A 26,492-nucleotide genomic window follows, 5' to 3' on the forward strand; every position below is an offset into this window, starting at 1 on the left:
CCTTCAAAGATGAGGAATCTATTACCTCCTTAAAGATATCATATACTAACTTTTAATAGCACTAATTTTCTGATATCATCTGAGTTACATTTTCTCATTGCAACTTCCCCCCTTGGTTTTGATTTTGCCCTTTAAAGCTAAACAGAAAAGGTTAAATCCTTTCTCCAAATGCTGGCTCTTCATATATTTGAAGATAGAAACTCTCTGAGTCTTCTTTTCTTAGAACTAAACATGTTTAATTCCTTCAACCAGTCCTCATATGACATGGATTCAAGACCCTTTGCTACCCTGAATGCTCTTCTCTGGACACTCTTCAGTTTATCAATATCTTTTTTACATCGTGACATCCAGAATAAAATATCATATTGCTAATAAAGTTTGAAGAGGAAAGCATGGTGGAATTACAACTTTTCTATTCTTATAAGCTATGTTTTTCTTTTATTTTTTAAAATGATATTTTATTTTTCCAAGTACACATATAGTTTTAATATTAATTTTTGTAAAACTTTGTGTTCCAAATTTTTTCTCTCATACTTTCTCCCTTCATATAGGTTAAACATGTGCAGTTCTTTTAAACGTTTCTTTATTTGTCATGTTGTACAAGAAAAATCAGATTAAAAGAGGAAAAAACACAAGAAAAAAACAAGCAAACAAACAACAACAACAAAATGGCGAAAATACTATTCTTTGATAACATTCAGTCTCCATAATTCTCTCTCTGGATGAGATTGGGATTTTCCATCCCAAGTCTATTGGAAATTGCTTTGAATCACAGGAAGCTAAACTTAACACACCTCAAAATTACTTGGGCTGCTTTGGTGGCCATATCATCCTACTGATTCAGATTGAGTTTGCATTCCATTTAAACCTCTAGATCTTTTTTTCAGTATGACTGGTATCTAACCACACTTCTCAGATCTTTTATTTGTGAAGCTGATTTTTTTTGGTAGCCAAATACAAATCATTACTTTTTCCCTATTGAATTTAATTATTAGATTCACTCTTATATGTCAGCTGATTAAGATCTTTGTGGATCCTGATTCCATCAACCAATGTATTACTTGTCTCTTTCACCTGTGTATCACTTGCAAACTTGAGTTGGTTTTGATGGGGCCCTGATAGCAATAAGACCTCAATGCTATACAAAGTTCTAGAATGAAAAAGTATCCAAAAGGCTTTAACTACATTAGAGAAAGAAAACAAAGCTAAAGAAGAGGGTGGCAAGACTGGTCTCCCAAAAAAATTAGGTTATCAATTAGAACTAGCCGGAATAAACCTTACCTTCCAGATTTCATATAGAATGAATATCCTAAGAATTTTGTTGTTGTTTAATCAATTCATTAGTATTTAGGGGTTTATTGGCAGAGGTATTGAAGTAGTTTGTCCTTTCCCTCTCCAAATCATTTTACAGATAAGAAAACTGAAGCAAACAGAGTTAAGTGACTTGCCCAAGTTCACACAATTAGTAAGTGTGTCAGATTTGAATTCTGATTTTCCTGATTCCAGGCTCAGTGTTCTGTCCACTGTATCACCTAGCTGTCTATATTCTCAGAATACAACAATGCTAATCAAACTTTAACTGAAATGTTATGGGCCAGAATTCTGAAATAAGGATTCGTACAAGGTGTTAAGTCAGTGGAATTGATGAGGCAATGGTCATCTAGTTTATTGTGGTGATTACTTTGCTGAAAGGAAGGCTAATCCAGAGACCTCCCCAAAACCAACCAGAACATTACATTTTTGGTTTATGAATGTTGAGCTAAGAACCTACATCTGTAACCCAGAAATTAGGGTAAGTACAAAAATAGACAAGAAGGAAACTTTGTAAAGGGCTAAACTAGTAGTTCAGCTGAAATGGGACAAATGTTTAGAAAGGAGCCTTTTCCACTTCAAGGAAAATGTGTCGAAAGCATAGTTAAACTTATTAAAAGCAAAGGTTTGATTGTAACTTGGGAGCAGATCATTGAACTTTTAGAAATGTTACAATACACATCTTGTTGATTCTCTAAGGAAAAAGAATTAGATCTAGACAAGTGGAAATTAGTAGGAGAGCAACTATGTGCTCTCCATATCATTACAATGATAATGGTCCTAATTCAATTTCTAAAGAAACATTTTATACATATAATTTAATATAACTGGCTTTAAGGAATTATATAAATATCAGAATAAGAAAAAAGAAGAAAGAACAGGAGAAGGAGGATGCTGAAAAACTAGGTGAAAAGGATGAAGAATTAGACAAGAATGGAGTGAAGTACAATTCTGATGAAATTAAGGAATATGGTGCTTCACAGCAGGAGCCATTAGAGCATTCCCCAGCCCCTAACCTACCACCCTCAATTAGCCCTTCATGGGTGGAAAGAGAAGGAGGAGGGGCAGTGACACAATCAGCACCCCCTATGAAGCAGCCTATGACAAGATTATAAAAGGCACTAGATAAAGGTAAAAAAGGACATGATATATCTTATTAGATAAATGCATACCCTGTGTTTTAAGAATTTGATTCTTCAGGTCAAGCCAGGAGAAGATACATTCCTTTTGATCTAGAAATTATTAAAGATTTAAAAAAGGGTTGCACTCTTTATGAGGCTACATCATTTTATGTTAAGATGGTATTAGAGAATTTTATTTATGAAATTTTAACCCCTAGTGATGTTTAGAACCTGGTCAAAACCAGTTGTGGCTATCGGAGTACAATGAGCTATGTAGAATACAAGCTCAACAAAATAGGTAAACTGGGTAAACTGGAATTAATATACAAATCACCTTTGACCAACTAGCAGGTAAAGGTCAGTATGCAGACATTTCAGCACAGATTAATTATCCCATAGCAGCATATGAACAAATTGCTACTGCTGCTATTAAAGCATGGGACTCCCTTCCAGGAAAAGAATGAGGGGAAGCCTTCATGAAAATAGAGCAAGGTCCCAATGAACCTTTTGCTGATTTTGTGGGACATCTGCAAACACCTGTCATACAAACGATTGGAGAAAATGCAGCTACAGGAATTATGATAAGACAACTGGCAAAGGAAAATGCTAATGAGGTAGAAGAATTATATGGGGACTACACAAAGATGCTCTTTTAGAGGAGATCATAAGACAGTGTACCACAGTGGGCACAAATTATACCCAGGCTCTGAACAGAATATGGGAAGACAGGGTCCCTCTCGGCAAGGGACTTGCAGAGAGATTCGTCAATGCTTTCAGTGTGGTAAAGAGGGCATCTGAAAGCTCAATGTAGGCATAGAGATAGAATGAGAAGACAAAGTGAGAGAAAACCCAAAATCTTATTTACAAAATCAACAAGGGTTTCCACTGGGCCTCAGAATATAGATTGACCTAGGGAAATAAGAGGTGGGGCCCAACTCCAAAACCTCAAACCAAAAACAGGTGGGGCATGATGGCAGCTGAGTTTATACCCAGAGAATCTTTAGAAGCTCAGGACTCTGATATGATCAATCAGCCAAAAGGCAATCAGATGGGGAAAAGGAATTACAATTGGGGAGAATACAGGATTTTTAACCCGACAGAAGGGCAGTGTCCAGTGCGAGCAGCTCCAATATAATTCCTAGGTGATGAGGAGAAATCCAGAAAGAGGTGAATGGAAGGGACTAGATAGGTTAACTGCTTGGGGGAAAGGATTTGCTTGTATTTCTACAGATGGAGAAGGAATCAGATGGGTGCCAACGAGCCGTATTTGCCTTGTCCATCAGCAAGAGACAGAAAAAGAGAAAAAACCTCAAAACAAAGGAGAAGACCTAAGAAGCATCTGACATTGAAAGAACATGGCTGATAATGAGACTGTCACAGAACTTCAAAACCAGCAGGAATCATTGGATTCCTTGAGATGAAAACTTATTGATAAGACTGTTGCAGAACTTCAAAACCAGCAGGAATCAATGGATTCCCTGAGACATGATAAGACTGTTACAGAACTTCAAAACCAGCAGGAATCATTGGATTCCCTGAGATGAAAAATTGTTGATAAGACTTTGCAGAACTTCAAAACTTGCAGGAATTGTTGGATTCTCTGACACATGACGTAATGGAAAATAGATTGGTTTAAGACTATTTCTGTGACTTATGGACATGTATAATTCCGCATGTTGATTCATTTTATTTGTTAATCACTAGTAACCTGTGTTACCATGTGCTTATATAATACCTCCCATGTTGATGAATTTATGTATACCTGGTTCAAGTGAGACCCTTCAGACAACCATTAATCTGGTTTGATTCCTCCTTTCCTTTGGTGTTTTCATTTCCCTTCCTGAGATGTCAGGAAGGGTGTGATCACCTCCTTTCTTAGTGTTTTCACCCCTTTTTGAAGGGAAGGCATAATCACTTCCTTTTTGGGGTTCCCACTTCCCTGCGAAGTCAGGGAGGGAATGATCACCTATATTCTAAAACAAAAGAAGTGGGAGATGTTATGGGCCAGAACTCTGAAACAAGGATTCTTACAAGGTGTTAAATCAGTGGAATTGATGAGACAATGGTTATCTAATTTATCATGGTGATTACTTTGCTGAAAGGAAGGCTAGTCCAAAGACCTCCCAAAAACCAACCAGAACATTATACTGAAACTCTTCAAAAGATGCGAGAATCAAAAATTGGACTCATCAACAATCAGCAGACTGTCCATTCTTCCTCTCACTCTCTCCCACTCTTCTTTTCCTCTTGTCTTCCTTCTCTTCTTGTCTGCTTACAAAGAGGTATATCCAGGTCTCAACAGCATCAGCTGCCAGGTCACAGACTTCCTGGGATAGACGAGCAAAGATACCTTCTCCCTGTGATTATAATTTATCCACAAAAAGCTAGGTATCCCATCTGTCCTAGGTTGCAGTTGGGAAAAATAGGAGCTATGTGTCATGGGGCTGCATATTTCAGGACATTTGAACATTCTCTCTTAATATAGTGGGTTTTGGTCAGACCCTGCTGCAAAAACAAACAAAACCTGATTGCTGCATATACATGAAGAATGAGGAAGTATTCTAAAGGCAATGGATATAGTAAAACTTTAACTAGATAATAATGGGAAAACAAAGTTGAAGGGACAGAGAAGTCCAGAAAAACAGTATTTTAAACGAGGAGAAGGGGACAGTCTGGAGACATCTAACTCCCAGTCAAGAGATCTTCTTGACAATTTTCCAAGTTACTCCCAGAGCTGACTTGGGATTTGGAGAAAAAAAAATAATCACATGGAGGAGAGTGTCTTTAATCCTCTGACCTGGTCAGACTCTAATCTTGTGCAGTCAGCTGCTGTTGGGGTGAGTGGGGAGAAGAAGAGGGGAAAGACAGACAGAAAGGAAGGAAAGAAGAAAATAAAGGGGGGAAAGAGAAGGAGATTGAAATACAGAGAGAAATACACATACAAACAAATTGGGACAACGAAATCCAATTAATTCTGAATCCATCTATTTGTATTATTTTCTAATTTACTTTTCTCCATGTGTGTGTGATAAGAGATACTTTATCAATTGTTTTGCTAAAGTCTATATTAACTAGACAGCATTTCTCTGATAGTAATATTTTTCCTATAAATAGATAAATAAATTAATGAATAGATAGATACATCAATGAATAATGTTAGTTGACATGATCTGTTCTTGAGGAAGCTATTTGTTCTTTGCAATCATTGCTTCCCTTTCTACATGTTCACTAATATTCTTTTTAATGATCCATTCTAGAATTTTCCCAGGAATCAGTCAAGTTCATATGACAATAGTTTACAGACTCCATCTTCTTCCCTTTCATGAAAATTGGGACAGTTTCACCCCTTCAATCTTTTGGTACCTCTCCCAGTTTCCATGATCTTTCAAAAATCACTGGCAGTTTTTCAACAATAGCATCTGTCAATTCTTTCAAGACCTGAGGAAGTAGTTCATCTGAGCAAGGTGACTTTGAATTGATTATGAACGACAAAGTACTCTCTAACTGGTCTTGGGTATCAGTTTCCTATTAGCCATCTTCTTTCTGCCTTGTCTATTGAAAAGGTTATTCAGCCTGGCAAAGAAAACAGAAGGAAAATAAGAGCAGAGTAATTCTGTCTTCTGTTTTCAGTTACTGCCATTTCATCCTCCCTATATAAAAATTTATTTCCTTTAATGTGAGCTCATGTTGCTGCCCAGGAAATTCTCTTCTCTAGCTAAATGGCTAGAATTCATTATTTCCCAGTCTAGGGAATTCAATTCAAAATCCCCACTTCTTTATAGAAGTGACCAATTCAGTAACCCTGTTCTTGAACTCTCACATGCAAGCTCACTGTCCAGCACTACAGATTCTAACTCCTTATATCCTTCACATGCTCCTGGAAGAGAGAGGAGGAAATTCTTTCCCTTTAGCCTAAAAGGAAGGTCATTTTTTTGGGGGAGGGGAGCACTCTGGTACAGAAATTTAAGGAAGAGGGAGGCAAAAGCTAATCAGTTCATTTTTAAGGGAAGGTTGGCTCTTCTGATGACATCCTTTTCCTATCCACCAGATTGCTAATCATCTTTAAGGCAAATCGTTGGAACCAATCAATGTCCTCCCCACAAGGTGTCAAGGGTTTATGTCTATTTCCACTGGAGGTGCCCTTTGGACAAAGGACCACATCCTTTAACCTCAACAAATTGATTGGGATTATTTGTTAAATAAATTAGGAGCTTTCTTGATCACTTCTCCTTACAGCAGCCACTGAAATTACATAAGCTTCAGAATTTCAGATTGTTAGCTACTCTGTCATTAAACAGTGCCTTTGGGTAAGGATATGCATTCTAATCAATATATGCCAAGACTGGACGTGCTTGAAACATTTTCCTTTATAACTGTGGACCATAGTTTCAGGAGGCAAAGAATTCACTGGTAGCACCAAAAATTTAACTTTGCAGATAAAGGTCTTCTTCTTGTGGTCATCTAGACCCATTCCAAAGACTATGTAATTAATGTTGTAAATTGGAATTGAAGATCGGTCCCTGGAACTCTGAAAATCCTTGAAGGAGAAAATCTCCTTCAATTCTGCCTCAATAAGAGACCCTGCCCCCTTTTTTTCTCTTAAATGAATTTAAGTTTTAACTGCTTGAGAGGGGAATGAAGCAGCTTGTGGTCCTTTTAAGAAACTGCATTTGTGATTCCTTTCAGATTGATCTGTGATGCCTTTCAGATTCCCTCCTGGCTGACTCATTATCAGTTCAGGATGCCAGGACCTTTGATTTACAAATCCTGGTCAAAAGCACCTTCCAATAGAAGATCCAGGCTTGTCCCAGTCCCCATTGGATCTGAGCCAAGATGATCTGCTCAGGTTTCCCAAAGCAAGCTCTTGCTGAAACCCAGGGAGGAGCCAACTTGGGACTCCACCCACAGCCCCCTGTGGGTAAATCTCTCATTATAAAAAGAACCAAACTAAAATCTTCTCTTTGCAGAGGTTCTAAACATGCCATGCTATGCTATGCATGTCAAGGGCTTCTGCCCGCTGGAATACTCTTTTCCAGTGCCATCCTCTCTTTACCCTCACCTATTTCCCTAACCAGACTTTATACTTCCAATCCCCCTAATAAACCTCTTTTATTAATCTAGGCTTTCCAGCCTGTAAATTCCTTTGCAGAGAACTTCTTGCACGGCCAAAAGGGGGTTCCCCAAAACTCCGAATCGCATGGGGGTGCAGGGGAGCCAAACCCACCCTGAACCGCGAACCTGCCCCTAGACCTCATTTAACTCCCTGACTACCAGAAACCCCAATTTCATGTGGGTTCCCCAAATCTAAACCTCATCAGAGTCAGGCGGTGTTTTTACTTTTTGGTAATTATCCCTTGTTCATTTCAGTTCAGTTAGCATTTATGAAGCCCCGGATGGATGCTCTACGGCCGCAAGGAGCTAGCAAGTGATCACAGGGTTCAGGGACAGGATTACTGAATCACAACAGTCCTATACAGAGGGGATTTTTAATTGAATTCTCTCCAACAATTTCCTATCGAGGACCTGTGGATGCAAGGGACAAAACTGAAACAGCCCTGGACTTGCGTAAGTAAATCCCAAACACTGTGTGTCTCCAGTTGTGTGGCTTCCCATAGCCAATGAGAGAAACGTAAAAAATCAGGTAAGTCTGCATGCATTTATTAATTGCCTATTATGCTAAGTGCTGGAAGCTGCAAAAGTTTTAATTGTGAGTTTTCATCCACTTTTAAACAGATGTCGCTCTCTGGTGCAGTGAAATGCCAATGCAGCATAACAATGCTCTGAGATACATAATACAGAGAAAAAAATTAGGAAGGCAGAGGAGAGAAGGGATGCACTCTGCGCATGTCTATCAGCCACCCACATCGCGGCTCCGGACTCCTCCGAGCCGGGAGGGGGCGCTCGACCAGGGCGCCATCCCGGGCCGGGTCTTCTCTCCCCAATTCTCGGCGTCCCCAGGCCCTTCTCTGCCTGCACCTTCCCCTCCCCCGTTCCGTGGCTTTCCGTTCGCCGCCTGCCCCGCCCCCGTTGCCCCTGGCGGCTCTTTGTTGACTTCCGGGAGCTGGGGCGCGCGCTCCCCCGCCGATGCCCGGAGCTGCGCCATGGGGACCGTGGGGGCCGCCGACGAGGAGGACGGGGCGCAGCCCTAGACCGTGCCGAGCCGCCCCCGACATGGGGGAGCCTGAGGAGCTGGTGCCGGGTGAGCGTCGCTCAGGGGCCGGAGCCGCGCCTCCAATCCGCCCCAGTCCTCCTCTCCCTGGCTCTTGGAGGGCCTGGAGGTGACGGTTGGCGGGGACGGACTCAGGGAGCAGGGTCTGGGGTCGGGGGTGGGATAAAGGCCTCGAGGCTGGAGATGGGGGGGGAGGCCGCGGAGGCGAAGATACCCGAAGTCACCTCCGTCCGCAGGAAAGTAGGAGGCCCTTTTGGGGAGCCCCCCACCCCAGGCTCACCCAAGGGAATCATGAAATCCTTTTGATCAGCCCAGAGAAGGTTAGGAGACCGCCAGAGTCACCCCCTATTTAATGTCCCCGGAGGCGGCTCTTGACCTCCCTTCCGGTGGTTCTTAAAGGACGGACCCTGGGGTTTGGGTCCCGAGTGGGAAGGAGTTATGGGGGTCTCTTTTCCCTCCTCAGCCTTATTGATGATTGGAGTATTCCAGTCTTTTTTTTCCTTTTGGTCCCGAGTGGGAAGGAAGGGGTGGGTGTTGGAAACTGGAGTCTCGCTGAGTCTTTGTTTATTGGGAAGCATTTATCCTGCAAGCAGGTATTCAGCACCTGCTGGATGCAGAGTAGGGATTAAGAGACAAAATCCAGGAGCTTGGGAAGACAGCGTGTAGCCCAATGAATAAATCTAAAACAGAGTCATATTTATTTATTTGTTTTTATTATTTATATATATATATATTATTAATAAATACAAATAATAAATACAAATATATTAATAAATAATATATATACAATACAATTATATATACAAATTATATATACAAATATATATACAATTATATATACAAATATATATATACAAATTATATATACAATTATATATACATATATATACAAATTATATATACAATTATATATACATATATATACAAATTATATATACAAATATATATACAAATTATATATACAATTATATATACATATATATACAAATTATATATACAAATTATATATACAAATATATATACAATTATATATACAAATATATATACAAATTATATATACATATATATACAAATATATATACAAATTATATATACAATTATATACACAAATATATATACAAATATATATACACTTATATATACAAATATATATATATATAATTTGTATATATATTATATATAGTATTTGTATTTATTAAAATAATTATTTATTTGTATGTGTGTGTTGTATACACATTTATGTTACACATACACATTTATATTATGCATATGTGCACACATGTACATATACATACATTTTATATATTTGCATGTATATATGCATTTGTATTATTTAATTGTAACTAATTGGGATTGGGTGGCTTTTCTTTGTTTTCCTTCTCTACAACTCCATTCTTGCTACAAATATTGCTAGGACCAAATAAGTCTAAAAACTACAGGCTAAGAGGGTAAACTCAATTAAGGGTGGTATTGATAGTTAGTTATTGCATTATATCAGAGGAAATATTCAGGAGGCATTGATAATGGTAGTGCAGAAAGGGCTATGAAATAAAATGAGTTGATGGAAACAAAGGCTGAGTTGAACCCAGAACTTGGGGATCAGGTTCTGGTGACAAATACTGAATTGATGGTATGAGCCATGGGGATGAGAATTTGTTAAGTGGTTATGATATTCAAATATTGGTATGATTGTTTTTTGTTGTGGGTTATATCAGATGAAATCTTAAGGAGGGAGTGGTAGGGGTAGTAGAGGGCTAGGGAGTAACTTGGATTGATGGAAATAAAGGCTGAGTTGAACTCCAGAACTTGGAGATCTGGTTCCAGGAGCAAGTACTTACTAGGTTAAGGATATGAGCCAGGTACTGGGAAGATGAATGAAAGTGATTTCCAAGAGCCAACATTAGTAAGAACCTGGGCTCTCATCCTCTATAAGTTATATTTCTTCTGGAAGAGATTTTTCGGATCTGTTCCATTCTCCTCAATTTACAGCTCTGAAGTCCAAAAGAGTAAGTAAAACGATCAAGATCATAAGACCTTAGTAATTTTCTTCTACACCACTTTACCTGCTAAGATTTTGGAATAGTAGATTGTCAAAATAGGAATTTGTAACTCTGGATTTCTCTCTTTAATCTTCTTCAAACTCTGAGCAATTTCAAACCTCTCCTATATCTTGAGCTTCCTGTCTGTAAAGCAGATCTTGTGGATCTCACTGATGTAAAGACAGTGGTTAATAAAGCAGTTTTTTGATAAAGAAGTTATTGAAAAATAAGAGTATTGCTTTCTAGTTACAATGGATCCATGGGGCAGGTTGGTAGTCAGAATGCTAAGTCTGGAGTCAGGAAGACTCATCTTCTTAGTTCAAATCTGTCTGCAGAGAGATACTTATTAGCTGTTTGAACCTGGGTTAGTTACTTTGCTTCAGTTTCCTTATCTGTAAAATGAGCTGGAGAAGAAGACAAACCACTTCAATATCTTTGTCAAGAAAACCCCATATGGGGTCATGGGTAACATATCATACCCAATTAAAATCGAGAGGAGTAAAAGTTGAAACTGGACATCTGTGTTTAAAATTCTTTTTCGTTATTGAAACTTTCTTAACTTGATGTAGTAGTTTATATTCTGTCCTCTTTTCAGACTGATTTTTGCTTATTATCTTTGGAATTAACAAATTTTTGATATCCCTAATCACCTTTTCCTGCTATATCTATTCCTTACTTCCTGTGTATTGGTGTGTCTTTTCTCTCCTCAGCCTTATTTATGATTGGGGGGTGTTCCAGTCTTTTTATTCTTTTTAATATTTGCCTTAAAAATAATTCACAATTTTATATGTACTTAACACAAATTAACTGAAGGTTTAAACATTTAAATTCAATTTGTGTATAGATAGTGGAGAGGATTGGGGGAAAAACACATAGATCCATCTGTTTTATCATTTAGTCTATCAAACATTTCTTAAGTGCTTATTACATTTTTAAAAAAAGTAAAAACAGTCCCTGCCCTCAAGAAGCTCCCATTATAATTGGAGTTGGGAAGATAACATGTAAAAAAATGAGGTAAAATACAGTACAGAATAGGTGGAAGAGGCACTAGGAGTTGAGGAGACTGGGGGAGTCTTTCTTGAAGTATAAGGAAGGATTTGAACTATCAGTCAATAAGCATTTCTTAAATCCTTATCATATGCGCCTCCCCCTCTTCTCCTCTCCCCCCTCCTCCCCCCCCAGACTACAAAGGCAAAAGAAGTTACCTGTTTTCAAAGAACTCTGTACAATGGGGAAGACAATAGGAAAATAGCTGTGTGCTACCAAGAAGATATATACAGGGAATTAACAGAGGGAAGTTACAGTGTTAAAGGGTATCAGGAAAGGCTTCTCTTAGAGGATAAGATTTTAGGTTGGACTTGAGGAAAGCCAGAGAAGCCAAGGAAGAAGATGTGGGAGAGTAGTGTGTCATGTGCAAGAAACAGCAAAGAGACTGAAGTCATGTGATCAAAGTATGTCTTGAGGAGTGAGATATATTAAGATTGGAAAAAGAGGCCAGCTTCTGAAGAGCTTTGCAGGTGAAATAGGGAATTTGATCCTAGAGGGAGTAGGCAGCTATTGAAGTTAATTGACTAGAGGCTGACGTGGTCAGACCTATAACTTAGAAAGATCACTTTGACAGCTGAGGGGAGGAGGGACTGAAGTAGGTAGAGACTTGGGGGTAGATGGACCAGCCAGCCATGAGGAGATGAAGATCTGTGTGAGGTGGAGTGCAAATGTCAGAGGAGAAAAGGTATCATAAGCAGGAAATGGTATGAAGGTAAAATTGGCAGGCATTGGCAATAGTTTGGATGTGGTAAATCAGAGATAGTAATGAATCAAAGATGACATCTCGATTGAGAACCTGAGTGACAGAGGAGGGATAGTTTTACCCTTGACAACAATGAAGTCCAGAAGGGAGGTGATTTTTTGGGGGGAATTGATAACATTTTTGGATGTTGAGTTTGATGTCAAAGGGACTTCTAGTTTGTAATGTCTAAAAGATTGTTGGCTACAATTCTGCAGGTTGGGAGAGAGGTTAGGGCAGAATATTGAGAATCATCAGTCTAGAGATAATTGAATCTGAGTGATCTGTTCAGATAACAAAATGAAATAGTGTAGAGGGAGAAGGGAAGAAGAACCAGAACAGAGCCCTGGGAGTCAAACATCTATCTTTAATGGTCCTGATAATAGATGAAGATACAGCAAAGGAGACAAAAACCTAGGGAAAAGGGAATGTCAAATAGAAGAGGGTGATCAGATGTTGTCAAAAGTTATTAGAGGTCAAGGAAATTGATGATTGGGGAAAAATATATTTAGCAATTAAGAGAGCATTAGTAACCTTGGAGAAAGTAGTTGAGTTGGTTGATAAGAGATTTGAAGCCAGACTATAGAGTTAAGATAATGGGAGGAAAAGAAGCGGAGAAATTGATTATAGATAAGGGTTCTCAAAGAGTTCAGCTACAAAAGGAAGAAGAGACATTTGTCAATAGCTAGTGCAGATTAATAGAACAAATGAGGATTTTTTGAAGTTGGGGGAGATGTGGACATTTTTGTAGTCAGTAGAAAAGCAGCTAATAAACAGAGAAAGAATAAAGATAGGTGGGAAGGTGAGGATAATCAGAGGGGCAACCTGCTGAAGAAGATGAGATGAAGTGGAGTCACTTGCGTGTTTAGAGGAGTTTGCCTTGGCAAGGAAAAGGGCCATCTTTTTATATGACAGGTTAAAGGAGGAGGTAGTTGAGGAACATCTGAGTGATGTGAGATGAGGTGGGAAAAAGGGAAAGTTCTTGGAAAATGGCTTCATTTTTTTCCCCCTGTAAAATCTGAGGCAAAATTTTTGGTGCTGGGAGTAGGGTAGAGAGATGGAGGTAGGGGAAGTTTGAAGAGAGATGTCGAGGTTTGGAAGAGCTGCTATAGTGAGTAATTATAAAACTAATTAGGAAGTGTAAAAGGATTGCCTTGCCATAATGAGATCTTAGTTAAGGTTTGTAACAAACATTTGTAGTGGATCCAGTTTTGTGGTTTTCTCCAGCTTTGTTCAATAGCATGTGTTAGAGTGAGGGCAGTGGATGTTAGGAGCTATCCAAGGTTGAGGCTTGTCAGAGAGAGATTGTTGATATCTTAAGGGGCAAGAGACTCAAAAGAAGGGGAAAATATAGAGTTCATCAAAGTAGTGTAGCTAGTACAAGGATGTTAACTTGGGAAAGAAATGAGAGATGAAGGCATTGAGGAAAAAAGGAGTTTGGAGTTGCAAGCTTTAGGGGGAGTCATGAAAGTAGATTGTGGTGGATAAGGGAATTTCAAAGTTCATGAATATTGAAATGAGGCTTTTGTGATGGCAAAATCAAGAGTACTCTTTGTGTGTGTATAAGATGGAGTGGAGGAATACATCATAGGAAATTCAGTTAAGGAGAGGAATTGTAAAGTTGTAGTATTTGAGGGAATATCTTGTATGTATGTTGAAGTCCCCTAGTAAGAGGTAAAAAGTTGAGGAAGAGAGAAGGCACTGAACTCTTAGAGAAAAGGAGGAGAACATCCTAGAGGTTACCAGACAACAACTACCAGAGTTTTTGTTGGTTGTTAAAAAAATTAGAGTGAACCTCAGAAGATGAGAGCTTACTGAGTGGTGACTGCAGAGGAAGAACTTAAAAGTGGTTGTGGAAAACAAATAGTATTCCAACTCCTCATCCTGAGCCAATGAATGGAGATGTGGGTATGAGGGAAAATCCAGCATTGAAGGAATGGGTGAACAGGGAGATTTATCAGGACTAATGTTCACTATTCTTAGAGAGAAGGAAGGAGTGGGAGAGGAAAAGATTGAAGATGAAAGTAAGTTTGTTAGTTATAGAGCATTCTAGATAGTAGCTTTGGAATGGGGCATTGAAAAGAAGGGTTATTTTATGACACACTGAATGCTAATAATTAGATCAGTGATTTCATTTGTCAGAGAATATTATAGGAACTTAATGTTTGTACAAGTGATTCCTTGTTGGAATGAGAGTCTTTAGGATTGGTTTGTTCTTCTAGAGTCAAAATACTTTATTAGTTGTATGAAGAAAAATGTTAAATGTGAAAACTTGACTGTTTTCATATTTTGATCACTGATACTTTTAAGAATGCACGCATGATTCTCATAAAGTTTTTATAAAGATGATAAAGACCTGTTGGTCAGTAATTATTGCTGTTCTCTAGAACTCTTATCTTTGTTTGGATTTTAATGTCATCCATGTTTTCCTCCATTTTCTTGTTATCTTTCCTCCTGTTAGCGTCCTGTAAAGGAAACCTTTAATGCTGTCAATGCAGTATAAGAATAAGGAAGTATGGCTGTGATCTGTGTTGTGGATCCTTTAAAGCATTGAAAACCTAAAAGTATTTTAGAAGAAGCAAATTATATCTGCCGTTAACATTTTTCTGTAGCCTTTTTGTTCATGTAATACAAAACACCAGTTTTTGTGGAACAGTTTAAGAAGTGCTGAAATAGAAAACAGTTCTATTGCCTTTTGCAGGCTTTATTGTTGCTGTTCCTGTCCTTCCTTTCCTGAAATGTGCAATCATAATGGGATCCCAGTAAGGCGAGTGTTTTCCCTGCTGGCTAAAGCCATTTAAGCCATATGCTTCCTTTGTTTTTTATGTTCCTGATTTTTCCAGGTTTTTCCTATTAGAGAAGCTGTAGATATGATAAGATATGAAGCTGTTGCTGAAGATATGAAATGTTATCTTGTCAGGTGTTGATACCTGCATTGGAAATTCTGTCATCTTTACTAATTAGGGGGTGAGGAAGAGGCTTCTTCTGCCAGAGGGCTCTTGTTCCATTGGGACAAGGATTGTGGCTTCACTGGTACTATAGGAGAACTTCTTTGTTGTTAAATATAAAGCAAACAATATAAAAAAGTAAGAAGTAATGGCTAATAAGTATTTTTAATATTCAGAATACTGTATTTTTGTTGGGGGTGGAAATTGGGAAGAGATATAAAGATTATAAGACACAGTCCTATATTGAGTTCTACAGCCTAGTTGGAGAAGATTGGAATATATAATTATAAACTATTTTAAAAGTTTGGAGTAGTAATAGAAAGTATATCTTAAGTTGGGGCATATCTGCCAAATGAATAACAAAAATTATCATCTCAGTTCAGAACAGAGGGATTTCATTTCAGGCCACAGAATTCAAGAGGTGAAATGAAATGTGATCATGGTGAAGTCTTGGTCATCAAATGTGAAATCATAGCTCACCAGAGACCCTCATTTTCTTAATAAAAAGACATGACCCTTAAAAAACCCTAATTTTCTTAATAATAAAAAACTGATCCATTAATGGAAATAAGTTCTAGAACAGAAGTGTATGTCATAGAATCCTTTGACAGTGTAGTATGGTCCTTTTCTCAGAATGATGTTTTTAAAGACATAAAATAAAATATATAGGATTATAAAGGAAACTAAGAATATTGAAATAAATGAGAAAATAATTATCTCTTTAGTTATATTTGTTTATATATTTATACACACACACACACATATATAATTGGTTATACACAAACATATCTAATAAAAATATACACATATGAATGTATGTAGAAGTGTAGACTAAGAATTAATTTCTGTTCACAGATTCTATATATTTGATAGATAGAGAAAAACCCACAATTGGTGCCTGAAAAAAATGTATTAACAAAAGATTAGATTCTGTAGGTTCTTCCTTGAATTAATATATTTCTTAAGTACTCCCTAATTAAGTAATAGTGTAATCTTAGACTTTATTAGGAGTTTTGGTGCTGAGGACTATGGGAGTCTTACTGTTAAATGTTCACTTGGTTAGATCATACTTAAAGTATTGAGTGCTTGGTACCACATTTTAGTAACAACTTTGATAACCTGAAGAGTAACCTGAAAAAGGCAGTCAAGTTGATGAAAGACTATTGTTCTATGAGATCATTTAAAGGTGTAAGAGATTCTTATCTAGCTGCAGAGAAGACAGGATATGGAGTCAACCATTTGGAGTGTTGTCACGTGGAAGATGGAATAGGCTTGATTTGTTTGGCTCCATATGGTAGAATTAATGAGAAGTAGTGGACACTTTTAGGAAATAAGCTGACTGTTAGGAAGAATTTCCTTAATTAACCATGACAACCAGCTGTACCCTGCTTCATGGGATAGTGGAATCTCTTGTGCTTGGAAGTCTTCAAGAATGCTGGATTAAATAGTGTAGATAGGAGATTGCTTTTGGGACCATTTTGGAATACATGGCTTCTGAGATTCCTTCTAATTGAGAAAGTCCGTGATTCTGTCAAAATTAATAGATTTGTTCAATAAAGTAAATTTAACTAATGAGAGCAGAAGAAGCTAAGTTAGAAAAAGCCTGTATAAAAGTAGATTATTGAAATATTTTTGTTTATTTTGATTTTGATAGACAATGTAGCAGAAATTCTAAAGTAGAAACTATTTATATTTAAAGATTCAGGTGCTGTTTTTACTTTTGGAAAAAGCAAGTTTGCAGAAAATATTCCCAGCAAGTTCTGGTTAAAAAATGATATACCTGCATATCTATCATGTGGAGATGAACATACTGCTCTTATAACAGGTCAGTAAAACCTTGTATGGTGAAAATCAAATTTGAGAAGCCTATTTTATTGTATTTATACAGTTGTAACCTCTTTTAACAATGTGATCTATAAAAATCTACAAGAATAAAGGTGATTATTCACTTGACCAAAGGACTCACCAAAGATTTACTTTTAATTGTAAATCTCTTACTAAACTTAAAAGTATGATTAATCTTACACACAATTTTCTAAGAGTATGTCTATTGAATTAGTAAGGTCATCTGTATAACAAAAAAAAGTTACTGTTTAAGAGTAGAAATTCTGTTTGTGTCCAACATAATTTAAACATAAGCAGGTATAAAATGGCTTAATTGAAAGTGATATAGTGTTATTTTTTCCAAGTATGACTTACTAAAGGTAGGTAATTTCATCCAACATTTTATGTTTAGGATAATCAGTTTTATTAATTTTATCTTCTTTATCAGGAAACAGTAAACTCTACATGTTTGGCAGCAACAATTGGGGCCAGTTAGGATTAGGATCAAAGGCAACAATCAGCAAGCCAACTTGTGTGAAAGGTTTGTTTGCTTTTTTATTCTTTGCCTATTTAGCAAGTAACTTCGTAATAAACCATTATTAAAGTCCTGTTAAGAGTCACTACATTATGACTAGAAACGGGAAATTGAATGGATGCCCATCAATTGGAGAATGGCTGAATAAATTGTGGTATATGAATGTTATGGAATATTATTGTTTGGTAAGAAATGACCAAGGAGGATGAATACAGAGAGACTTACATGAACTGATGCTAAGTGAAATGAGTAGAACCAGGAGGTCATTATATACTTCAACAACAATACTATAAGGATCAATTCTAATGGAAGGGCCTATCTTCGGCAATGAGAGGCTCCAAATCACTTCCAATTGATCAGTAATGAACAGAACCAGCTACACTCAGCAAAAGAACACTGGGAAATGAGTGTGGACCACAACATAGCATTTACGCTTTCTGTTATTGTTTGCTTGCATTTTTGATTTTCTTTCCTGATTATTTTTACCTTCTTTCTAAATCCAATTTTTCTTGTGTAACATGATAACTATTAATATGTATACATATATTGTATTTAACGTATACTTTAACATTTTTAAAAAATAAAGGGAAAGTATTCATTATTTAAAAAAGTCACTACATTACACTTTTACTTTGAATCCTATGAAATTCTTATAAAATTAGTTTTCATTTTTGTCTTTAATTGTACAATATGATAAAAGTTCTAAGGTTAACTTGGGAAAAAAAGTTTTGTATTTGTTTGACTTATTATTTTATCAGTGTGGGGAACACCTGATGAGGAAAATGTTGAACACCTTACACCCAGGACAGTCTTTTGGGGCACTGAGGGGTTAAAGAACTTGATCAGGGTCACATGGGTAAAATAATTCCAAGACCTAAATTGAACCTACTTTTCTCTGACTATCCACTATAACATACTGCCCCTCCAGATTTTAATGTTACTTGAAATTTAGAATTTTAATGTACATACATTAAACATTCAAGCATTTGTTATATTTTAGTGTCTCAAATTCAAGTTGACCTTGATGAGGCGGTTAGGTGGCATAGTGGATGGTGCTGGGACTGAAATGAGGAAAACCCGACTTCAAACCCTGAACCAGATCTTTACTAGCTAATAATAACACCTACCTCCTGGGATTGTTGTGAAGATCAAATGAGATATTTTTAAAGTGCTTAGCATAATAGTACCTACATTAATAGGTACTATATAGATGCTGTCATTATTATTTATTGTTATCATCATCATCCTGATGATCATAAGAGGTATACAAGTTTTTTTTTCTTTTTAGATTTCACTGCTTTTTAAAATTACTTATTTTGTAGAAGTTTTTTCATCTGTTGCCTTATTGTAGATCTTGAGCTCTTGCTTATTACTGTAATTCGACAGTAGATTCTCGGTTATTTCTAGTTATATATAGAATTACTTTACTATATAAGTTGATCTCACATGCTAAGATGTTTAGTTAGCTATCAATCAAAAAACATTTATTAAATACTTACCATTTACCAGGAACTGTAATATATGGTCATATATGTGAAACTGTCAGCTTAAAAGACTAATGGTGATTTGTTTCTGGGATGTAAAAACTAGAAATGGATTTTTTAAAATAGTGAAATTTCTAATTCCAAATTGTAATTTTAATGTGAATTTTTTTATGTTAATCCAAATTGAAAAAATTTGTTTTTTCAAACAAATGTAAAAAATTGTAAAATTTACATTGAAAATTCATTTACATTGAAAAAATGTAAAAAATTGAATTTTGTATATTAATCAAAAAAGTAAAGCCTTCAGAATACATAGACATTTATCTTTGTTTTCTTATCTCTTAAAGTGTGATGGAGAGAAAATAAGCCAATATGAAGTTAACCTAAGTAGTTATAGATTATAAAAGAATTAAAGCAATCTGATGATTTAGATAAAGGGAAACTAAAAGGTGGAAGAAAGTCGAGCTATAATAGACTTACTTTTTTTAAAAAAAAAAAAAAAGCTTTTTATTTTCAAAATATATGCATATAGTTTTCAACATTCACCTCCACAAAACCTTGTATTCCAAACTCTCCTCCCTCTCTTCTCCCCATCCCCTCCCCTACATGGCAAATAACCCAATATATGTTAAACATGTGTAGTTCTTTGTACATACTTCCACAATTATCATGCTGCTCAAGAAAAATCAGGTCAAAAAGAGAAAAAAAAGAAAAAAAGAAAAAAGCAAACAAACAACAACAAAAGTAAAAATACCATGTTATGATCCATACTCAGTCTCCACAATTCTCTCTCTGGATGCAGATGGCTCTCTTCATCACAAGTCCATTGGAAGTGGCCTGAATCACCCTGCTGTTGAAAAGAGCCACGTCCATCAGAATTGATTATTGTATAATTTATATAATAAACTTCTTTGAAAAATAAGGATTTTAACTTGAGACTGGAAGAAGATTGAAGTGGTAACACACATACACACATCTAAAAAGCTTTGAAAAGGTCTTGGTGATAGAAGAGAAAAATATGAAGAACAGTAGTGTAGACTGACTTTTGGAATAAAGGCCGCATATGCATGTACATATGTTTACCTTTACATACACATACACACACATATACATATACAGAAAGTCTTGAAAATAATACAAAAAATAGGATGATGATGGAAAGCTTTGAAAAATGTGTATCATTAGCCTAAGTGATAGAAAAAACAAAAACAAAAGAAAAAGCTTTTAAAGCTCTTGTTTTCAAAGGACTTATTCTTGAATTTGAGGAGTCAGTGCCTAAAAGAAAAATGAGCTACAGGAGCAAATAGGCCAAAAAGTCAGTTTTAAGAGTGCAACATCCCCATAAATCCTCAGCATTTTTATACATCACCAACAAAATCTAACAGCAAGAGACACAAAGAGAAATTCCATTCAAAATAACTGTCGACAGCATAAAATATTTGGGGATCTATCTACCAAAGGAAAGTCAGGAATTGTATGAACAAAATTACAAAAAACTTTCCACACAAATAAAGTCAGACTTAAATAATTGGAAAAATATTAAGTGCTCTTGGATAGGCTGAGTGAATATAATAAAAATGACAATACTCCCTAAAGTAATCTATTTATTTAGTGCTATACCAATCAGACTTCCAAGAAAATATTTTAATGATCTAGAAAAAATAACAACAAAATTCATATGGAAGAATAAAAGGTCGAGAATCTCAAGGGAATTAATGAAAAAAAAAAAAAATCAAATGAAGGTGGCCTAACTGTACCTGATCTAAAACTGTATTATAAAGCAGCAGTCACCAAAACCATTTGGTATTAGCTAAGAAATAGATTAGTTGATCAGTGGAATAGCTTAGGTTCACAAGACAGAATAGTCAACTGTAGCAATCTAGTGTTTGACAAACCCAAAGATCCTAACTTTTGGGATAAGAATTCATTATTTGACAAAAACTGCTGGGATAACTCAAATTAGTATGGCAAAAATTGGGCATGGACCCACACTTAACACCATATACCAAGATAAGATCAAGATAGGTCCATGATTTAGGCATAAAGAACGAGATTATAAATAAATTAGAGGAACATAGGATAGTTTATCTCTCAGACTTGTGGAGGAGGAAGAAATTTGTGATTAAAGATGAACTAGAGACCATTACTGATCACAAAATAGAAAATTTTGATTATATCAAATTAAAAAGCCTTTGTACAAACAAAACTAATGCAAACAAGATTAGAAGGGAAGCAACAAACTGGGAAAACATTTTCACAATTAAAGGTTCTGATAAAGGCCTCATTTCCAAAATATATAGAGAATTGACTCTAATTTATAAGAAATCAAGCCATTCTTCAATTGATAAATGGTCAAAGGATATGAACAGACAATTTTCAGATGATGAAATTGAAACTATTTCTAGCCATATGAAAAGATGCTCCAAGTCATTATTAATCAGAGAAATGCAAATTAAGACAACTCTGAAATACCACTACACACCTATCAGATTGGCTAAGATAACAGGAAAAAATAATGACGAATGTTGGAGGAGATGCGGGAAAACTGGGACACTGATGCATTGTTGGTGGAGTTGTGAACGAATCCAACCATTCTGGAGAGCAATCTGGAATTATACCCAAAAAGTTATCTAACTGCATATCCTTTGATCCAGCAGTGCTACTACTGGGCTTATACCCCAAAGAGATACTAAAGAAGGGAAAGTGACCTGTATGTGCCAAAATGTTTGTGGCAGGTCTCTTTGTAGTGGCCAGAAACTGGAAACTGAATGGATGCCCATCAATTGGAGAATGGTTGGGTAAATTGTGGTATATGAATGTTATGGAATATTATTGTTCTGTAAGAAATGACCAGCACGATGAATACAGAGAGGCTTGGAGAGACTTACATGAACTGATGCTAAGTGAAATGAGCAGAACCAGGAGATCATTATATACTTCAACAATGATACTGTATGAAGATGTATTCTGATGGAAGTGGATCTCTTTGACAAAGAGACCTAACTCAGTTTCATTTGATCAGTGATGGACAGAAGCAGCTACACCCAAAGAAAAAAACATTGGGAAATAAATGTAAACTGTTTGCATTTTTGTTTTTCTTCCTGGGGTATTTCTACCTTTTGAATCTCCCTGTGCAACAAGAGAACTGTTTGTTTCTGCACACATATATTGTATCTAGGATATAATGCGACATATTTAACATATATAGGACTGCTTGCCGTCTAGGGGAGGGGGTAGAGGGAGAGAGGGGAAAAATCAGAACAGAAGAGAGTGCAAAGGATAATGTTGTAAAAAATTACCCTGGCATGGATTCTGTCAATAAAAAGTTATTATAATAAAAAAAAAATTTAAAAAGTCCAACAGTTGGGTCAATGGTAAGTTTATTAGTCAGTTGAGAATAGTTGTTAAAAGTTTGTATTAATGTAGAAGAAACTTGAGGTCATATGGGCAGCTAGTTGGTGTAGTAGATAGAGCACCAGCCCTGAAGTCAAGAGGACCTGAGTTCAAATGTAGCCTCAGTCATTTAATACTTCCTAGCTGTGTGACCCTGGGCAAGTCACTTAACCCCATTTGCCTCAAAAAAAAAAGTTACAGAGACTTGAGGTCATTAATAAATTATGGGTAGCATAGACACATGATTAAAAGCAAAATTTTTTAAGTAAAAATGAATTTTACTTTTTCAGAAATAACTTGAATATTTTCATTTTTTCTGTTTTTTAGCTTTAAAACCTGAAAAGGTAAAATTTGCTGCATGTGGAAGGAACCATACCTTGGTATACACAGGTACAGTAATATATATTATATATTATTTCTTTGCAGAGTTTGAGTTTTTGTTTTTTTTTGTAAAGTTTATGGATTTTGTACACTGCAATAAATATTTACTTCATGTATAGTTTGATTGAACATTTATTTACCACTTCTATATAGGTCACTGCTTAAAAGTTTCTAAGGGAAAATATCTGGTAGACTTAAATTGTCCTTTAGAAACACTGGTAAAGTGAATATTTAGTGTTAGAATTCAAATAATTTCTAGGATTATTTATAAAATATCCATTTGAAGAAATTCTTTGGAATTCTTGTTAAGGGTTCACACCTTCTATGTACACTAAAACCAGTTGCTGCTGTCACATTTCCTTCTCCATTGCTCATGAGAATTGCTCAGGAGTTGATTATCAAACACAAGCTCAACTGTCCCTACCTCAGAAATCTGGAGTTGCCTCTGGAAATGGAATAATTTATTCAGAAGAAAAGAAAGTGAGATAACATTGTATATTAAAAAGATATTTATATGAATAATGTAGGAATATTAGGGGAAAGGATTGTGGAATGCAGTTTGTGAAGATAAGTGGAAACAAAAATGAAAGCAACATTGTAAAGAAAGAAGAGTATAGACTGAACAGTTGGGGAAACAAATATGTGCTAATAGTAGTGATGAGAAGCTTCACTTATTCATCCATTTGCTGAAGTTTTCTGCCAAAAACAGTAGCTATTTTTTTGAGTTGATGTAATGTTTAGTTCATTATTCAAAATTTGAAATAACTAGCAAAGGGAAATTCTATTCTATATCTTTTTTTTTTTTTTTACTAGGAAAGAGCAACTGGTTGGTGGGGAATAAGTGATGGGTATCTTGTGGGGAAGTAATTATTACATTTTAGAATTCATGTAGAGAATGAGAATAGTCTAACATTCATTCCATATTTTGGCAAAAGAGCTTTAAAGAAGTTCATAGGAGTCCATGGACTCCTAGAGAAGAAGTTCGCTAAAGAGGGTTAAGTTATTGGAAATGAATTTTGAAGACCCTAAGAAAAAGAAATCCATTGAAGAGAAAGTATTCTATAGAAACATTTATGAATGTATAAATAATTCACAAACAACTTAGATTGCAAAAACATGTACAGAAGAGAGAAGCAAAGGAAGATCATGGAAAATAAATATAAAAGCAAGATATAGTCTTGCAAAAAGTATCAATAATACTAAAGCACAAAATGATCTGTAGGTGGCCAGAAAAACTTAATTTGGTTATCAGCTTCCAAGTTACAATTTTTGTCCTGTTTTTCCTAGTCCAAAGATCATTCTTCTTGGCAAATAAAACAGAAGATTAAAAAAAAAAAAGCTTAGAATGGCTGCCTTCTCTCTATCCATAGTTATAATTATTCTATCCATTTGAGCCAGGAGTGGGGAATATCCAGCCCATAGATCCTATAAGGCCTGCATAGTCATTTAGTTTGGTCCTGCCAAGGCAACCACAGGTGATGATGAGCTGAAAGCTAGCTACAGCCAACTGCTTGAGTTTTTAAGTTGATAAATTTGTATGGCCCACCCTCATCTTCATGATTTTTATCACCACATCTCTTATATGGTTCTCTTTTCCACTTAGACAACTCCCATCCTAGTTTTTGATCTCATTACTTCTCACTTGGATTATTGAGATGGGCTCTCATTTGGTCCTCTAACTCAAGCTTTCCTCTGCACTTAATCCATCTCCCTCACAGATCTCACAAACACACACACACACACACACAATTTCTCTCTCAAGTCCAGTGACTATTACCTTTAATAACAAATCTAAAATCCTTTGTTAACATTTAATATTTTCACAGCACACCTTCAAATCTTCTCATACATTACTTCTCTTGTCACGCTCTATGATCTGTCTATACTGACCAGTTGTTCTGTGTATATGATGTTCCAATTTTGAACTTCAGGATTTTATGGAGAACAGAATGGCTAAATCAAGACCAAGTCATGACAGATTAACTCACTTTCTTTTTTGACAGAATTATTAAAGTGATATATATCATTTTGCCTAAAATCTAGTAAAGCAGCTGTTAAAGTTTCTTCTATTCTTTGTATGGAAAAGATGGATTGATGTGGGTTATATGTGTAACAGAGTAGATTCGGAACCTGCTTAGTGTCAGGAGGGGAAGCAGGAAAAATTGAGTCAAGATTGTGACCCAGTAAGGTATTCAAGGTCCTGTGCTGTTTAGCATTTTTGTCAGTTACTTAAAGACATAAATGATATGCTTATGAACTTTGCAGATGATTCAAAGTCGAGATGGAATAGCTAAAAACAGTTTATGATAGAGTCTGGCATCAAAAAGTTTTAGAATGGCTGAATCATTAGGTTCATTTTAACAAAATAAAATTTAGTAGATTATAAATATAAAGTCTTAGACTTCTACTTTGACACATTTTAAACTATGTGTCCAATAATCATCTTAACCTTAATATATTCAAAACAGAACTCATTAGCTTATCCTTTTTTCCCCACTTCTTCCAAAATTCCAGTTTCCATTGAAATAATCTGTATCCTGCTTGTCATTCAGGTTTAATCTAATCATTTGCCAAACCTTGCAATTTCTACCAGACAACTTCTCTTATATACATCTCCTCTTCTCTGCACACAAAGTCACCACCCTCTCTCACTTGAACTATTGCAATAGTTTGGCTTAAGACTGTTCCTACTCTAGTTCCAACACAGTTTTGTAGCAGTTCTTCTAAAGGGCAGGTTTGATCACATCACATCAACAAATTTTACTAACTCTCTGTTCCCTCCATATATAAACTTTTTTTTAACGTTAAAAGTCTAGTCCTTTCTTTCCATGTACTCTGTACATGGATATTGTATCAGCTTGCTATTCTGTACCAGGACACTCTCACTTTCCATTTTTGTGCTTTGCTCAGGCTGCTCCTTATACCTGGAAGTGGTATTCACCTCTGCTTAACACAAGTGCCATCTTTTGCATGAAGCCTTTCCTAGGTACCTCAACTATCTCTCCTGCTCCTTGTTCCACTACCCCTTTCCCCCAGAAAGTTTACTTTTTTTTTTTATTTTGTAAGTATAGTATCTCCATATGTTCCTGTTTTGCTTCTTCCATTAAAATGTAAGCTCCTTGAGGGCAAGGGATTATTTCACTTTGGCTTTTGTTTCCTCAGCACCCAGGACAGTGCCTGGCCCATAAGAGGTGTTTGACAAATGTTGCATGATGGATTGGTTTCTAGATACCTGTTTTACAAGTATAAGCTGGGACAGGTATGATTAGACAGCAGTTCATAGAAAGAAAAGTTTTAGGCTTTTAGTAGATTGTAAGCTTAAGAGAAATTTACATCGATATCACAACCAAGAAAGCAAGGGTGCATTAAGAGAGACATAATGTGAAGGTGAGACTGGGGAGAGTTTTGCTGTCCTTTGCCCTAGTGAGATCACATCTGGAATATTGTTTTTCCATCTATTAAGAAAGACATTAAGCTGACAAGTATCCAGAAGAGACCTGC

The 26,492-nt window shown here is 36.2% G+C and overlaps 1 protein-coding gene across 2 annotated transcripts in view; it reads left to right on the plus strand.

The window, feature by feature from the left end:
- Positions 1-8,370: 8,370 nt before the first annotated feature.
- The window catches only part of RPGR (retinitis pigmentosa GTPase regulator), an 86,076-nt gene continuing 67,954 nt past the window's right edge, over positions 8,371-26,492 (plus strand). Inside the window, exons 1-4 of one of the 2 annotated variants that reach the window (XM_031959432.1) lie at positions 8,371-8,631; positions 17,074-17,199; positions 17,647-17,739; positions 22,938-23,000. In XM_031959432.1, coding sequence (XP_031815292.1) covers positions 8,517-8,631; positions 17,074-17,199; positions 17,647-17,739; positions 22,938-23,000 — 397 coding nt within the window. In that variant the 5' untranslated portion in view covers positions 8,371-8,516. The remainder of the gene's footprint in view (positions 8,632-17,073; positions 17,200-17,646; positions 17,740-22,937; positions 23,001-26,492) is intronic. The other variant, XM_031959431.1, reaches the window with a different exon arrangement.

Source organism: Sarcophilus harrisii, chromosome 3 (assembly GCF_902635505.1).
Source record: "Sarcophilus harrisii chromosome 3, mSarHar1.11, whole genome shotgun sequence".
Classification (NCBI taxonomy): Eukaryota; Metazoa; Chordata; class Mammalia; order Dasyuromorphia; family Dasyuridae; genus Sarcophilus; species Sarcophilus harrisii.